This window comes from Ovis aries, chromosome 1 (genome assembly GCF_016772045.2).
Source record: "Ovis aries strain OAR_USU_Benz2616 breed Rambouillet chromosome 1, ARS-UI_Ramb_v3.0, whole genome shotgun sequence".
Classification (NCBI taxonomy): domain Eukaryota; kingdom Metazoa; phylum Chordata; class Mammalia; order Artiodactyla; family Bovidae; genus Ovis; species Ovis aries.
In genome coordinates, this window is record NC_056054.1 from 113056916 (window position 1) to 113074895 (window position 17980).

Consider the following 17980-nt stretch of genomic DNA (forward strand, 5'->3'; position numbering starts at 1 on the left):
AGGGAGTTCTGAGCTGAGTAGGGGTGACCTCTTCCTCCCTGGGGCTGAGCCCAGCTGTGGCCCCAGAGGACAAGGAGAATTTGTTTCCCAGTTCCTACATTTTCTGTGAATTTGGAGTGGGACGGAGCCAGATTCATTCTGGGAAGCCTTGAATCTTCTGGGAGGGAACTCTCTAGATGAAAGAGGGTGGAAGGGGAGGAGCCAGTGATAGAGCAACACTTCTTTTCACTTCCTCTTTTGGACTGCAGAATTTGCCCTCTGGGTGGACTATCAAGCCTCGAGAGAGGCCAGTGCCTGCCGTGCTGGGCTGTCAGAGCAACCTGCTCACTCCAGGAGGTGATGGGGATCTCCTCATTCCTAGCCTTCCCTGCTGCCTGGAGGAACCGAGCTCACTGCATGCCCTGGCATCCTTGGGGCCACATGCTACTGTGGACAGCTCTGCTCTTCCCGGGTGAGTCGGGGGCCCGGCAGGGGCAGTGGAGCAGGACCATGGGCAGGTGGGATTCTCCAAGTCAGCTGCTGCCACCTGGGTTGGGGCTGAGCTGGGGCAAGGATGAGGACCACAGTGGGCAGCACATCAGGAAAGTCAGGAGGGTAAAGCCAGGCTGATGAAAATCACAGTCTGACAACCTTGCTGGTCTGGGAAATTATGAAATTGGCAAAAGTTGGGTTTGTTTGTTTTTTTTTTAATGTGTTTTGCCCAAAATCACTGGGCACCAAGGTCCCTGGTAATCTACCACCTCCCATGCAGAACCAGCTCTGAGGAAAGTCCAGTGAGCTAGACCTGAAGGACTAATGATGCCCAAGGTGTTTATCTTCCTTAGAAATGTATGTTTCACTGGGACCAAATCTTAGGCCAGAGGGCTGATGATGTCTTAGGCAAATAGGAGATATTGTTGTTGTTCAGTTGCTAAGTCATGTCCGATTCTTTGTGACCCCATGGACTGCAGCATGCCAGGCTTCCCTGACCTTTACCATCTCCTGGAGTTTGTTCAAACTCATGTCTATTGAGTCAGTGATACCATGGAGATGTGGGGAAGCAATGAAACACATTGTGGTGGGGGGCAGTGGCTGTTCTCTGTGCCCCCAGAAACCACTTCAGAGAGCAGAAACCTGTTCTGTTTATGTGAAAGGAGATCCACCTGGGAAAAAGCACAGGAGGGTCCCGGTTATCCAGGGAATGGGGACCAGAGAATGCATAAGCCAGGCAATTCTAGAATCATCACTTGTGAGACCAGAGACATCATGCATGTCTGTTTGCACTGTACAGACAGGGAGATGTATCCTATCACTGATGAAAGAGAAGGAGAGGATCTTAGGCTGTGATTGAGCACTACTTTCTGACCACGTTCTCAGCCCTGGGCTAGGGACCATGGACTGATAATGCTGGTGGGAGAAAGAGTCTAGGGAAGGCCAAGCAGAGGAGCCTTATCGCCAGGAATGTCCTCCCAAACTCAATTTCTGGAGTATGACCGTCAAATCCACTTCAGGATGGTCCCAGAGGAAGACAGGCAGCCAGCCATTTTCCAAGTTACATGCTATGATGGATAGTAAAATCTGGTCAGTGCTGGGAGCCCTGGCCCTTGGTGCTGGATTATGCTGGGACAGGAGGTGGAGATGAGGAAGACAGAATATTCCCCCATGACAAAGTGAGATGGAATGAAGTAGAATAGCATGGAAAAGGAGCACACGGAACTTCCTCCCTTTTTCACAAGGAGGAGCTCAGGCCTGGAGAGGTGTATACTTCCCTGCCCCTGCCATGGTGATATCAATGTGAGGTCTAGGCAAGATTCCTGGGAGAGACTTCTGGCATTTTTGTCCACTTGCCTCTTTGGTGTCACCAAGGATTTAGGTCTTCATTGCTCTGTAGCTCATTTTTTTACAACACATTCTGGTCTAGTCTTGACTGCTCCTGTCTCCTCTTCTCTGGATCCATGCTGCACACTGAGGCCATGGCTTCTTCAGCTATGGCTGTGGGCGAGCCACTGTACTCTACAAATGCCTTCAGCGCTGTCCCACTGCCTGCGTAATGAAGCGCCAATCCTACTCTAACAGGTAGACGTTCCTCCAAAGCCAGACAGTGTGTACAAGGACTCTCTGCTTTCCAAAGGTTCCACAAACTGCCTTGTTTACACATTAAATAAATGCTATGTGCAGACTCTGTCCTAGGACCTGGGGATTTATCAGGGAACAAGAGAGATGGCCTTCTGTCTCCCTTACAGTGACGATACAGAGCATGAACATATGTGATATTCACTAATATTTGTTTAGTGAATGAGGGGAAGGTGACTTCTCTCTACTTTTCTCATATCTTACTTGTTTCTTCTCCTCCTCCTCCTCTTGGCCTGCTTCTTTACCCATTTCCTGTACTGTCACTTTCCACTTCTGCACACTCTGGTTTTTAGCTAACTTCTGTGTCAATGATTTCCAAACCTGTCTTTCTTGTCTTTGTAGATACAGTTTTATATTTCCATTTTCCTGGTTGGAAACATGCAAATTGATTTGTCAGCTCAGAAACAAAACACATTCAAACTCCAACTATCATCTCCCCCTCACAAATGTTCTTCTCCTCCTAACATCTATATTTGTGTGAGCACAATTAACTCTTTTCCTGGTCACCCATTTATAAACCCCCATACCTCATCAAGTGCCACTCTCTTGCTGCCTATTAAATTTCTCTCATGCCTATGTCCTCACCTTCACTTTCTACTGTCATCACAACTTTGGTCTGTCTTATTTCTCACCTAGGTAACACTCAGTGTGTGAGTTTCAGAGTATTGGTAAATAAAATTAACATGGCTATTGCCCTTTTTGAGCTTACATTCTACTGAGGGACACAAACAATAAATAAAAAAGTACAAATGCATAACCATAAATTGGAAAGTGGCTATGAAGCTGTAAACAGGATACTCTGATAAGAACAGTTGTTGTGGGGGAGATGAGAGAATAGCCTGTGTTAACAGGATGATATGGAAAGAATTTTCTGAGGAAGTGACTTTTAGGCTAGGACCTGAGGCAAGATAAAAATTAAGCCATTTGAAGATACAAAGGAAGTGGGTTCAGAGAGTTCAGCATACAGAAAAGCCCCAAGTTTGAAGAATTTAAAGAGGGCTGGTATTATTGGAGTTCAGTGAATAGGGAAAGTGGAGCTTGAGATGAGGCTGGAGAGGTGAGCAAGGACGGTATCAGGTGTGGCCTTGTAAATATTTACATTTTACTTTAAGAGCAAAGGAGGAACCTAGAAGGCTTGTAAGCAGGGGGGTGATATCTGATTTGTTATTTTAAAAATGATTTTAGCTTCTCTGTGGGGAATGAATTGCAGGGGGAACAGAAGAAGGGAAAAGCTAAGTTAGGAGATGGAAGAAAGCTGACGGTAGCCAAAAGTAGTTTGGACATGGACTAAAGTTGATGCACGTAAGGACTAACTGGAAGCAGGATGAACAAGAATTTACTGGTGCAAAGCTAGATGGTTTGGGAAAGAGGAATAAAAGAAGATTTGCAGTTTTCTGGCATGAATACCTGGGTAGATGGTAAAGATATACCTTTATATGGGGGAATCTGGGAGAGAAATAGAATATGTCCGCTTAATTTGTCATTGAGGTCATTGGTGATTTTGACAAGAAAAGTTTTAGTGGACTAGTGAGGTTTAGTGATTGGAAAGAACAGTGATTGGAAAGAGAAGAAATGAGGATAGCCTATGTAGAAAAAGAATGGAGAAATCAGGCTGGGAAAGGGAGCAGAGAAATACTTTTGGAATTCTATGCAGGGTCAAGTGAGATTTTTATTCTTTTAAAGAAACATCCTGGAGCATATTTATGTTGGTAGGAAAGACCCAACTGAGAAGGAGAAATGGGTGATGCAGAAGAGAAAGGGAATAACACAGAGAGGGAAATCTTTGTGCAGGTGAAGGGAATCTGACTTGGGATTGATGATTATCTGTAATGATGAATCATCATATCCAAACACCAGACTGATCTTTGCTTTCTCTCTTGCAGCTCCTGTTCCTGGGAAACCTGGTAAGTACTTCACCACATCACCTCTGTCCCCCAGCCATCCTCTCTCTCTGCTCTCTGCACCCTGTCTGGAGGAACTCTGGAGGCACCCAGGACTAAGGTAGAGCCAGGAAAGAGGAGTTGTGCCCACAAGAAGCCCTGCACCCCCTTCTCCTTCCTGCTTCCCTTCCACTGAAGCCAGGGGTGGGCAGCCAAGGGACACAGATGCCTCAGTCCTCCTGCTTCTGTTATGATGAGACCTCACAGATTCTGTCATAGAAAATAACTGTCCTCTGTCTCAATTGCCTTCTTCTCTCCAAACTAAACCACGAGCCCAAGCTATGCAGAATCACATGATCTGCTTAGGTTACCCCCATGGGTTGATAAATCATCTACTTTGCATGTATCTGAAGCCCTCAGGGCCTGTTACCCTGGAGAGAACTAGGAGGCCGTTTACTGGCTGCAGCTGGGTGGGGTGAACGCTGCTGGGCACTGCTTTCTCAGCACCACTAACCTCTCCGGCACCCAGGACTGGTAGGGAGTGGGGCTCTCCTGGGTCACTGAATCCAGGGCTCCTAGACTGGCCTTCTGGCCTTTCTCACTCTTCCTTATTCTCCTGAGGCCACAGAGCCTCCTCTGTGCTTTGGTGTCAGGACAGGTCTCTTCTAAAGGACAAAGAATGAAATGGGTTAGAAGAGAAATGTGACCTCTAACTCTCAGCCTGGCACCTCCACCAGGTGGCCCCCTTGTCTTCATCCAGCTGGGAAGACAGTTTATCCACTAGTGTCCAAATGCCTCAGGTTATGGAGGTGGGGGAAGTGATTCCCCAAAGGATGTATGTGTAGTGTGTGTGTGTGTGTGTGTGTGTGTGTGTGTGTGTGTGTGTGTGTGTGTGTGTCTGAGTGTGAGTTCGAGAGAGAAAGAGAAATAGAGACAGAGAGGAGGAACTGGGTAGAGCTCCTCGAGTGAGGTATACTTGTGTTTCTAGACTGTTTGCTTGCCCCCCTCCCATTTCCCTACCCCCATCCTCTCCTCCCTGAGAGAGTCTGGGCTCCTGGGGACCCCTGTGTGGCTGCAGAACTGCCACCGGCATCACCTTCAGGTGCAGAACTGTCCTGGGTTGGGTTCTTCTCTTGATCTCTGCAGCATGGCCACAGTTTTCCATCATCTGAGATTTGGGGTCTGCTTAGGCCCTTGGGGACTTCCCTGGTGGCTCAGATGGTAAAGCGTCTGTCTACAATGCGGGAGACCTGGGTTCGATCCCTGGGTCGGGAAGATTCCCTGGAGGAGGAAATGGCAACCCACTCCAGTCCTCTTGCCTAGAAAATCCCATGGACGGAGGAGCCTGGTGCAGGCTACTGCCCATGCGGTCGCAAAAAGTCGGACACGACTGAGCAACTTCACTTCCAGGCCCTTGGGGTCCCTTTTCCTCATGCTGCCTCCTCTCTCTGCCCCTCACCAGATCTCCCAAAAGCTGTGGTGAACATCCAGCCTGCGTGGATCAATGTGCTCAGGGAGGATCACGTGACGCTGATGTGCCAGGGGACCAGCTTCTATGCAGGCAACCTCACCACGTGGTTCCATAACGGGAGCTCCATCCATACCCAGAACCAGCCCAGCTACAGCTTTAGGGCCAACAGCAATGACAGTGGATCCTACAGGTGCCAGAGGGAGCAGACCAGCCTCAGCGACCCTGTGCATCTGGATGTGATTTCTGGTCAGTGGAGGAAGGCCCTGGAGAGTCTGGGAGAACAAGGAGAGATGAAATCTGCTTCCACGGCAGAGGTTTTTAGGAAAGGGCAGTTGCCGACTTACTGGAGAGCACGGCTGTGAGTTGTTTGAAGTGGTTTTGGTCCACTCATTTCCCTTTTCAACCCACCTCCTCGGCTTAGTATGAGTGGTGAGGTGGAAGTTCCTAAGAGATTTCTCAGAATATGCTGGGCTTCTTTGTCTTCGTGCCGACTGAGCAAGAAGGTGACCAGGCCACCAACAGGCATCTGGGTGTGAGAGCAGCAGAAGAAAATCTCTAATTCATAGAAATCTTCCCATTTTTGTGGCAGAGTCAAATGCACAGGGAATTACTAGCCATCTAAGCATGATGATTTCATTCACCTTTGAGCCTCAGTTTCCTCTCCTGCTAGTGGAGATACCACTGCCTCCCCCACGAGGTTCTGGTGAGAATCTGCATCTCCCTAATCCCTGCCCTCTCTCTGTGCAACTGAGGTGAAACGCGTGTCTTCATCTCCTTATATTTCCAGCCACAGGCACAGGGCAGGGCTTAATAAATATTTGTTGAACAGATCAATGATTTTCCAAAGCTCTTGGCAAGAAATAGTTTCTCCATTTAAAAAAAAAACAGCTGCGATGTGATTATGATAAATATTGTCATTGTTACTGTTCATTTAGTCCCCTTCCCTCTCTGAATAGCCACATTGTCCTCATAAGTACCTGAGAGGCCCGGTGGGCCTCAGTCCCAGTCCTGCCATCTTTACCCTCTGGGCTTAGCAGGAAAAGACAGTCATGGAGGGAAGGTTCAGTGGCCTGGCAGGGCCGTGGCCTCAGTGCCCTGCCCCTCCAGGAAGGGCTGGAGCTGAGGGGCTTCCTTTCCTCAGGACTATGTGAGACACCCCCACCACTGTGACTGATGATGGAACAACTGGCACACGAGGTGGGCACCACCCTGGGGGATCTAGGTGCAGAGCTAGATATGACATCCTTGAGCCCAACACCAGCCTGGGTGACCTTGGACCACTACCATGGAGACTAGTGCCAACAGAAGGCAAGGCACTCTCAGTCCAAGGCAAAGGCACTCTATAAATAAGAGGCAAGGCAGGCTCTGTAGACACTGCTGGGGCAGCTCTGTGGGCCTCAGTATTTATACCAATTTGTGTCCAGCAGCAGCCCAGCAGGCGCAGCTGCATGGCCTGGCTGTGGTCCAGCTGGCCACAACTGCTGCCAGGCAGCAGACCAGCACCCCAAATGCCAGCAAGACACAGCAGCTGAGCACCACCCAGGCCCCAGTCAGTCAGGCCAGAGCATCAGCCTCTCCATTCACCAGCCAATCCCAGAGTGAACTCTTCCGGTGTTACAACTTTGACCCAGTCTTCGCTACTGGAGATCACAACATCCTTCTCCCTCAACCTATCCCAGGCCTAGATGTATCCAAGACCGCAGCTGGGAAATCAATCCTAGGTAAAGCAGACCCTGGCCCAGGATGTGCCTCTAGTTTTCAACTCATCCTGATGCCTGTTAGTGGCTGTAGTCCAGCAGGAGGTACCATCTGCTTAGGCTCCTGGAGTCCATGCAGATACAGTTGAGTACAAAACTTGGCGATGAGGAACAACAGGTCTCAGCCCAAGGCTCCAGCCAGAACGCTATTCCCCATTTTGTTTCTGTTCAGTGACTAGGTCATGTTCAACTCTTTGTGACCCCATGGACTACAGCATGCCAGGCTTCCCTGTCCTCTACTATCTCCTGGAGTTTCTCATACTCATGTCCACTGAGTCAGTGATGCCATCCAACCATCTTATTTTCTGTCATCCCCTCGACTTACCTTCAATCTTTCCCAGCATTGGAGTCTTTACCAACGAGTCGGCTCTTCTCATCAGGTGGCCAAAGTATTGGAGCTTTAGTATCAGTCCTTCCAATGAGTTAATTTCCTTTAGGATTGATTTGTTTGATCTCCTTGCTGTCCAAGGGACCCTCAAAAGTCTTCTCCAGCACCACAATTCAAAAGCATCCATTCTTCAGTGCTCTGCCTTCTTTATGGTCCGACTCTAACATCCGTACATGACTACTGGAAAATCTATTGCTTTGACTGTATGGATCTTTGTTGGCAAAGTGATGTTTAATACCTCTTTTCTGGCCTACCCCAGGCCATTTGCCAGGCCCTAGCTGTGACTCAGACTCCCTCTAGGACTTCCGGACAGTTTGCTAACCTTAGTCCAGCTGGTGGAGGCAGTGGACATAGGCTTATGGCTATGTCCACTGTCCATGGGCTCAGTCCAGAAAGAAGTGGCCACACACCTGGGCCTTTGGGTGAGTTGCCCTTGTGAGGAATAGGTGGTGGTAGGAGCTGTCCAAGGAAAGGCACAGGAGAGGTGGAGCCCTCGCCTACATCCTGGCAGTGACTGACCCGGGGTGTTAGCCAGAGGCAGACAGTGCAGTGGCCAAGGAGGCAGAAGCAGATGGGCGTGGTCGGCAGGGCATGAGCCGCACCTGCTCCCAGCCAGACCCTGATGAGCTCAGTCACCCCCGTGAAGCCCCGTTCACTGATTTAGCAACAGCAACAGATCCAGCTCTTGAAGAAACAAGTGGTTATCCGACCACAGATTGTTCTCGACCACTGGCTGCAGCTCCAGCACCGTCAGTCCCACTACTCCCCTACCCAGCGATGCACCTCCAGTTGGTCCAGCAGCAGCAGCACCCGTGAGCCTCACTGCCCCTCAGCCACCACAACACAGGTCCCCATTGTTCTCCTCATACATTCTGTGCACTGACTGGACAAGCCCAGACATCAGCTGTCCAATGGAAGGAGGAGGGAGATGATGTCTCCACACTGCGTTCAGTTCCTGCCAAGGGTTCTCAGGCAGCAGAGAGCCCAAGACCACGGACGAGGAGAGCAGTCTTGGAGAAGAAGCTGAACTAGTGACCAATGGGAATGCGAATTCACCAAGCGATGGATTGGCAGCCGAGGCCCCTGCCCATCAGCACCACCTTCTACACTAGGCATGGAATCCAGACAAATGGAGACTCAAAGCTTGGTGAAGCACTGTGAAGCCCCAGATGCTCACTCAGATAACTGAGGGCTTTGGTACCCAGGACTGAGCAGGAGCATTCCCAGTGTTCTCCATTACTAAAAGAGTTTGATGAGCCACTGTAGACTGGCCTCCCGACAGTGCTGAATAAGAATCAGTCAGGAGGCTCCAGTGAAGGGGACAACCCATCTATTCAGCAGTAAAGAAGGCAAATCTCCCAAAGTTCCAGCACTGTGGGAAGTATACTCCTGCAGAACAGTTCTATGGCTCCAAGAGTTTTCTGCTTCATGAGTTGCACTAAGAGGTACTGTGTGAGCTGTAGCTGCCAGTTCTGGCAGAAGAGGGAAAAAATGAAAGAGCTTCAGGAGGCTCACCATGTTGTGGTCACCAGTGCGGACCCTCCTGCTCCCCTGACACCATCCACGCTATCATCCAGGGCAGTGCTGCAGGGGTCAGGAGCACTCTAGCTGGGGTTCAGAGATTTCAGTTATGATGAAAACACTCTCTCCAACATCCTTGGGCCTTAATCAGTGAGAGCTGGGCATGGGAAATGAGGCCTGGGAAACTTCCATTTGGCTCTGCCTATGCCAGGATTCATGGCATCTACCCTGTGTTCCCGTCTAGTAATCTTAGCCTTTGCAGTGTAGAGGTATATAGGTTTATTGCTTCTCTACAAGGCTTCCAGGAGATTGCAGAAGAGTCTTGTTCCCAGGAGTTTGATGGAAATGCCCTTTTATGACTTAAAGAACACCTCATGAATGCCATGAACATGAAACTGGGCCCTGCCCTCATGATCTGCACCAAGGAATTGTCCTCAAGGAGACCTCAGATGGTCCTCTTGTGCAAACCACCCTAAGCCTGAGGCTTCCACTGTACAGGTTAAAATCTGGCACCCATGGAGCCTTTGCTGAGAAGAAAGTCCTGTTCTAAGGCTGTACACCTTCTGTAGAGGGGATTCCCCAGACAGGGAGGAGAAGTAACTGGTTGCAGGTGCTACATGGAAGCAGCTTTGACATTTTCTCTGAGTTTTAGTTCATTTAAAAAAATCTCTACAGTTCTCAGTGTTCCCATCTAGCTTAATCCAACCTGTATAAAAGAAGCCGACTAGAGACCGAGGACTGCTCACCTAATCCTGGAGTAGAACATCTAGCCAGGGTCTAAGCTCCTCAAGAGGCGGGCTACACAGGGTGGTGGGAGAGGAAGTGGGTGGAACGCAAGACTGCCCCTAGTGTTAGGTGTGGGAACTTCCAGCCTGTGTGACACTGCAGAGGCCGGGTGCCCCCACCTTCTCTCTGCATTGTCTCACTGTAGCTGTGGCCCGTGGTTTTCTCTTCCCTGTCACTCACACCCTCTGCTGTGAACATTTCCTTCCACATATGTGGCAGGTTCACCAGCCAATGCAGAGGCTTGGTTGGCATCTTTCTGATCTGCTGAAGGGACTAAGTGTGGTTGACAGGCACACATGCGGCTTTTTTTTTTTCCATTCCCCTCCTCCCTTTCAATGTATCTTTGTTTTCTACCCTTTCCTTCCAATTCCAGCTCTGCTCTGTCCTACAGCTTCAGGAAAACAGAAGGCATGGGCTGAGGTCAGGATTATAAGTATCTACCTCAGCCTCTATTCCTTAAACTATAAAGAAATTAAAAATATTTCCTCAGCAAAAGGATTAAGATGACTGGGGAAAAGTACACAGCCGGCTAATGAATGGCCCACTCATGTCACTGCTGGCTTGAGACAAAGTCCCCGCTGAAGTGAAATTCCACGTTTCCTAACATGTGCTAAGTAAGCTAATATTTGTTGGATGCCCATGACTTTCCCCAAGGACACAGGTCTCTGCTGTGTCCCCCTCACATGCTGTCTCCTCTCTCAGACTGGCTTCTCCCTCATCTCCCTCCTTCCCTTAGGGAAGGGATTTCACTCCAGGTCCCCTGTATCCTCCTGCAGAGGCCTCTTGGGCCAGACAGGGCTGCAGCTGCGTCTCCCAGGACGGGACGAGAAGACAAGCATATCTGAACACCTATTGTGTGCCAGCAACTACTGTAGATAGTACAGCTAATGGTGCTATTGTGACTAGTTCCGCATACGAGGAAACTGAGCCCCAGAAGAATTCATTATTTACCCAGGATCACAGGGTGCATGAAGGAGCCAGAATTAGAGACCAGGGGTGTGTGATTCCACATTTAAACTCCCCCACACATACTGGCCCCCGGAGGGATGGTCTGGGTCTCAGATCTGAGTCAAGACCTTCTGGGTCCTGCGGTCCCTTTGTGTCTTTCAGACTGGCTGCTGCTCCAGACCCCCAGCCTCGTGTTCCAAGAAGGGGAGCCCATCATGCTGAGGTGCCACAGCTGGAGAAACCACCCTCTGAGTAAGATCACGTTCTACCAGGATGGGAAATCCAAGACATTTTCCTATCTGCGCTCCAACTTCTCTATCCCACGCGCCAACCTCAGTCACAGCGGCCAGTACCACTGCACAGCGTTTCTTGGGAAGACGCCACACTCGTCACAGCCCGTGAACATCACTGTCCAAGGTGGGGGCTCTCTCAAGATGAAAGGATGGGAGAAGAGATGGATAGTTAGGAATAAAGTCACATGGTCTCAAATGGAGATTTGAGAAATGCCATAGTAGCAAACCTGGGCTTTGGGGCCAAGGGCAAGAGTATGGGCAACTTGATAAATGGTGTCCAGAGCTTGGAACCCTCAGCTCTCAGGTGACAGGTGACGAGGCTTTTATTCCACTTTGAAATATAAGCCCATCACACCAAGCACAGCCGTGAAGCAGAGCTTTCTCGTTGGTGTAGAAGTTCCCAAAGCTCATGGACATTCCTAAGAACTGAAGTTTTCCTAATTTTTTCTCATGTTTCATGATATGTCCATTCATCCCAAAGGTATAGCATGTTCTTACCAGTTGAGGGGTCCAGTGTTGGAGATTTCAGGTTCATGCTCCCTGCTCTCCCCAAGGGCTAAGAGAAACCCTTCCCTCCACCTTATACACTCAACAGTGTGCCTTCATTTGATTAGCAGAGTAATGGAAAGGGTATGGGGGAGGCACAAGCCCACTCACAGAACTCCTGTGCAGGTGAGGTTGGGGGAGGAAGCGAGTGTTGCATTGGAGGAGGGCAGGGAGGGTGAAGTGGCATAGGGAGGGTACTGCCTGTCCTGAGGTCTGTCTTCCCCAGAGTCCAGCTCGAGTGACCCCTCGTCGACGACGACAGCTGTGGCTATAGGCGCTTGTTTTGCTGCAGTGGCTGTTGTTGCTGCCATAGCAGCCTGGTTCCGCCTCAGGAGAAAGCCAATTTCAGGTTTGTGGTTCCTCTTGGTCCCTCTTGTTATCAGTTCCTTCTTAGCCAAGGCCTTAACCCCAAACATGGCTAGAACCCTTATCTTTGGGCTAGAGAATCCTTAGCATTCAGATATAGTCCCATATTTTATTTATTCATTCATTCATTCAAGAGGCCTGAACAAGTCGGCTTATGTGTCAAGCACTGTGATCGACTCTGCGGATGATGCCAAGTTAAAGAACAGTTTAGCCTCTGCCCTTAGGGAGTCCATAATATTGTGGAGAAGACTGAAGTACAAATAGTACCATAGTACAGAGAGCAACTGGAGGGGATAAGACCAGTATTAGAGAATGCATAGGCTACAACAGGGATAGAAGAGCCCGAATGACCCAGCACGGGCTGGGCCAGTTAGAGGAAACTTCATAGGGAGGTAGTGTTGCATGGTGACCGAAGCTCAACTGGTGGGGTCAGACTGCCTCAGGCCAAATCTAAGCGCCTCCGCTCCCCAGCTGAGTAACGTGGGGTGAGTTAGTCTCTGTGTGTTGAGAAGACGGAGCTGGCATGTTAAGAATGTGCACATCATGACCAGCTGAACGAGGAGGCACGAGCCACCCACACGGGGCTGGCGGCTCCTTTAGCATCTGAACTCCTAGATTGGGGAAGTGAAAACCCTGGGTCGTTTTCATTGAAAATACAGTTTCAATACATTCTCATAAAGGAAGTAGAGTCACAAGATTTGCCACTCAGAGATCCCAGAAATGAGAAGGGGTGGCAGTCCTTTGCCCCAGGTCATGGGTGAGCAGAGAGGACGGTGTCAAGCCTCTCTGGTTTATGAAGTGGTTGAGGTGGAGGACACCAACATATTTGTGGGCTTAACATCTAAGTGGTTGTTTTGAAAGATGCCCCAGGAAAATCAAAGTGAGAACTTAACAGCGGGAATCCTAAACTCAAGTCCTTATCTTAAATGTCCAGACTCTGGGCGTAAGCAGGGTGATCATACTGTAAAATTCTTAGATGGCAACTCAGGGAAACAAAGTTGTTTTTTTTTTTCCAGGAAAACAGTTGTTTTTCCTCATCATATTCAACTTCTATGTGCCTCAGTTTCTTCATCTGAAAAATGAGGACACAAATAGAACCTGCCTCATAAGGTCATGAGATTGAATGAGCCTGCAGCTCTTATAACAGTGCCCAGCACACAGCTAGCATCATGTAGTATGGGCTGTTAACATTAGAAGGAGGTGATGTTTGAGGCTAGCAGTTAACCAGGCAAAGAGGGTAGATGAGCGTTCCAGGCGTGGGGGCTGAGACATGGAAGTGAGAAACACTGTGGCTAGGGTGGGGCTCAGGGGAAGAGTAAGGAGGGTGCTGGAAGCACTTTGATGCCTTCGAAGCCATAAATGGTGAAGCAGAGAAAAAGAAGGTGAAGCAGGGCAGAAAGTTCATGGAACTGACATAGGCTGCCTTTAAAGAACTAATCTGTATTCCAAAGAGCACAGGAGGGCAGTAAGCATGCCTCTTTGTTGTATGCCTCCTTCCCCTTCCCATCAGCACCTAGCACAGGGCTGCCACACAGTAAGATGATTAATAAACATCTCTTCACTGATCAGCTGAAAAACGTCAGCTCTTGGAAAGCAGTCTCCTTCCCCCATAGTATTAATATTACTGTGAAATTGCTGAGAGAGAAGGGAAGGTGCTATAGGAATCAAGTAAGCAGAGCATCACAGTTCTTAACACTGTAAAGCTAGTTTACTGGGGGAGAGAAAGTGCTAAAGTTATCCAGACACAGAGAAAGTAAAAGGGAAAAAAGACTCAGAGCCACTGACAAAATAATTCTACTCATACCTCACAAAGCACTTTGCAATTGGTTCATAGCCAAGACCTCAGTTACCGGTGATAAGTAAATGTACAGACTCAGTGAGAAAAATTGAGAGGAAGAAAGAGATGCTTTTAAGAACCGTGCAATGGAACGGCCTTTCTGACAGTCCCATGAGTCCCTACTATTAACCTAGCCAACTTCTATCTCTCTAGACCAGCCCTTTTAGAGGCTAAGGTAGTCTCTGGGGAGTGGGGAGGAGAGGAATGTCTCTGGGAGAAGGGTGTGTTTTGGTTCTAACCCAGTCTTGCCTCTGGTCTGTGGTCCTGAAGACTTAGGTTCTACCCCGTAATCCTACTAACCTCCATGTGCCCCTCCTAGCTCTCTCAGGAACCCCTGAGCACAGGGAAATGGGGGAGACCCTCCCTGAGGAACCAGGTGAGTGCAGCTCCCCTCTGCGGGCTCAGTGACACCCTGCCGCGTGCATCAAGAAGCAGCTTGTGAGCACAGGAGAGGGAGGGGGCAGTGGGAGGAGGGCAGGGGCTCAAATCTCTTGGTCAGTTCTGAGACTAACTCCTGGGCCTGAAGAGGACCTCACTGGAGATGAGGAGAAGATGAACACCTATCCTAGATAGAGAAACAATGGCCTTGTCTGAGTTTCTGGGGCTAGAACTGCTATTTCCAGAGCAGGACATCAGAGATGTTTAGGTCTTTCTGTGGAGCTTTGGAAGAGCTGGCACAGGGTGGGGGTTAGATGCTGAAAGACTAAGGCAAATAGAATTAAAGAGAGAAAACTCTAGAGGAAAGGAGAAAGAGGCCACGGGAATAAAGTCTAGATTTGCTGCAGTTTGTGTCTGTGGATGGGGTAAGAGTAGATGGGGTGAGCGATGGGGTAAGGGCTCAAGTCTTAGTGGAACATGAAGAGAAGATTTTAGGCCGAGAAAGTTCTGTGTACTAGCTACATTAGCGGGCTTTCCTCTGTTGACAAAGCCTGGATCTAATGCCCACTTCTGTAGGTATGTTAAATGTGGGCCTGGCACTATCTCGGTCACTATCATAAAATGGAATCTTGAGTGTCGTTTCCTCTCGTGGGGTTTAATCACCTCACTGAGGAAATGGGTGCACGGGCCTGGAGGACCTCGAAGCCTTCCAGGGCTGACATTCTGAGAGTCAGTGCCCATCAACCCTGGCCCGAGTGGGAATATGTTAAAGGAGCAGGAGCATTCCAGACGATCTCCTGACTGTAGTTAAAACCAGAGCTCGGAGGGACCTGGAGCTTCCTCTGGGGGCTCCCAGACAGCAGGAACAGACAGGAAAAAGAAGCCCTTGAGGACCCCACCTCGGATGGCTGGAGTATGACTCAGAGCAGAGCCAACAGATTTGAGAGCTTAGCAAAATGGCCCAGCTGTCCAGCTGCACTTTGAGCAAGACCCCTAGGTCCTGTGGCCAGGCCAAGTGGGGATACGGACCTGAGTCTGCACCGGGGCCAAATTGAAGTAGGAAAAAGTGTCCGAACACAAGTGGATTAGCCGTTTTGATGCTTGGTTCTACCACTGGCATAAATATATTTCACAAGGTGTTTATTTCACAGGAAGACACTGGGGCTGATGGTTTCCCCAAAGGCTCATCTAGGTTGCTGGGATTGTAGAGGGATGCATTAGAAGGAGGATTCAGGACATGGTTTGTTCCAGAAGTTGGAGCATGGCATACAGGGACTTCTTGTGTCCTGGAGATGAATGAAGACACTAGACGCATTGTCTCAGACTCCTTCCCCACTTCCTGAGGAATGCTGCTTTGCAGATACTGAGCTGCTTTCTGCACTGGCAAAGTGAGTTTGTTGGCAAAAACATGAGGAAGTTTGGATGTGTTTTAGATCTTTACCAAGGAGAGTACTGGCTGGCTTGCTTGCTTCCTTCTTTCGTCTCTTCAGCCTCCCTTGCTCACTCTCACGCTTTCTTTCTTTTTGATGTGAGGGAGTATGAGATTCTTCAGAGCTCCAACAAAGATATACTATTGGGCTGGCCAAAGAGTTCATTCAGGTTTTTCTGTACCAGCTTCCAGAAGAATCTGAATGAACATTTTGGCCAACCCAATACATCTGGCTAACCTGGAAAGGTCCTATCTGTGGCTGGCAAAAAATCTGAATTACTTCACTCTAATAGTGAACACCCCCCACCCCACCCCACCCGACACACACCTCTTACCCAATATCTCCAATCCCAAAAGCTTCAAAAAAAAAATAGTGATTTTCTGAAAAGTGTAGTACAGATGACTGTCCCCCTTTGCTAATGTAGCTGGTGGGGGCTCCATGTCTGGGATACTGAGGGTGGGCTGGGAACAAAGCCTGCAGGGCTGAGTTGGGGTCAGTGGTCCTCGCCTCAAGCCTGGTTTGGGCCTCAGCAGCAGCGTGGGGAGGCTCCATGCTATAGTACTGTGCCTGCTCACCTCTGCTCTCTTTGCCCACAGCCGGTCTCACTGATGCTGAAACTGATGCTGCCAGAACTGAGGTGAGCCCTCCAGCGCCTGCTTTTCCTTCTCCCCCTCCTCCAGCCTGCTGCCTCTTCTGCGGCATCATTCCTGTGGCCTCTCATGGATCCTCACTGCTCCTTTCTCTTTTCTCCAGGCTGAGAACACAATCACCTATTCACTCCTCTCGCACCCGGATGTTGCAGAGGAAGACCCAGAGTCCGATTACCAGAAATGCCTTTAGTTTTCGTTGTCTTGCCTGGGACTTGGGGAAGTGAATCGTAGAGGCCAGGATCTGGTGTCTTCTGGCCTGAACTCCTCTTAGGGAGGAGAAGAGGATACTGCAGTTCTAAAGAAGGAGAATGGCTTTTCCAGAGTTAGCGCCTCTGAATCCTGAAGCTCCCTGTTCTGACATTCACAGGTGATATAGCCTCAGATAACTGACTCCCGATTTATTCCTTGCCTCAGCACATCTCATCAGCAGGACTCTTCTATTATACATTCACCCAGCCAGTGTAAATTACTCTTATTAAGAGATTGCAGCAACATAGAAATATGTTACAGGTTATATGAGAAAAATTAGATAAGCATGGATGATTTCAGAAATGTTGAAATAGACTAACATATGCCAATATATTAAAAGTGATTGTTTCTGGGGATGGAATTATTGGTGCTTTTCATTTGCTTTGTTAATTCTTCTGTACAGACCATATATTACTTTTATAATAAAATACTACACAAACAACAGTCCCCTTATCTTTTAATCACTGAACCAATTAGAATATAGACTGATCTGGGGTCTGTTTCTTTTCAGTGATAAGAATCTTGGGAAGGTAGTAATGGGCAGGAGGTGGGGGCAAAAAATGTTTGGAGTGTAGGACAAGTATCCCTCATCTTAAAACCATACACCCTTCTTCCAATGAATTTGTGTTCTTGTTTCCATGTCTTCTTTCTCTTCCTCCCATGGCAAATAAACACCAGTTCTCGGGAAGCCAAACTTCAGATGAGTCCTGAACAGAGATTTACTGACTCTTTCTCTCCGGCTCTTCCTCTGTTCGAGTTATCAGAAGGATGTGAACTTCTCAGAGAAGGTTCTGGGAGGTTAGAAACATGACTGACAGCTTCCTCAGGAGATGTCCTTAGAGAGGTCTCATTTGCCTGGGAATCTAACAGGAACATTGTGCAACATTTTTGCATTCAGAATTTAGCAGCTTCCTTTGTTGAATAGTTTTCATGAGGTTTCATATTCACATATTGCTATACAATAAGGAATAGTAATTGCAATTATTGGGTTATTGAGGGCTTACTTTATGCCAAAATATGTGCCTTTAGAATGAGAGTGTTTAAGAGTATTAGCTGTTCAGAGTTCTTCTGTTGTGATTTTCTTGTTCACATACCCATGCCCTTTTTATAGTAACAATGTATGTCCCTCTATTTATACATTACATGGTAGCAATTTATTTTATTTATATGTAAATTATTTTACTATGCTAATTTTAAAAATAAAATTAAAATACAGGTAAGCAAAAACCTACCAACCTAGATAGCATATTCAAAAGTAGAAACATTACTTTGCCGACTAAGGTCCGTCTAGTCAAGGCTATGGTTTTTCCTGTGGTCATGTATGGATGTGAGAGTTGGACTGTGAAGAAGGCTGAGCACCGAAGAATT

At 48.5% G+C, this 17980-nt stretch overlaps 1 protein-coding gene and 1 pseudogene across 7 annotated transcripts; both read left to right on the forward strand.

Moving 5' to 3' along the window:
- The first annotated feature begins 267 nt into the window (after positions 1 to 267).
- Positions 268 to 17056, forward strand: FCGR2B (Fc gamma receptor IIb). 7 transcript variants are annotated; one of them, XM_027978618.2, is made up of 8 exons: positions 290 to 451; positions 3996 to 4016; positions 5455 to 5709; positions 11026 to 11280; positions 11929 to 12051; positions 14225 to 14281; positions 16310 to 16350; positions 16467 to 17056. In XM_027978618.2, the coding sequence occupies exons 1-8, from the start codon at positions 340 to 342 to the stop codon at positions 16551 to 16553; spliced, it is 951 nt and encodes a 316-aa protein (XP_027834419.2). In that variant the 5' UTR covers positions 290 to 339; the 3' UTR covers positions 16554 to 17056.
- On the forward strand, positions 5828 to 11019 carry LOC132659802 (polyhomeotic-like protein 1; annotated as a pseudogene).
- Positions 17057 to 17980: the final 924 nt, after the last annotated feature.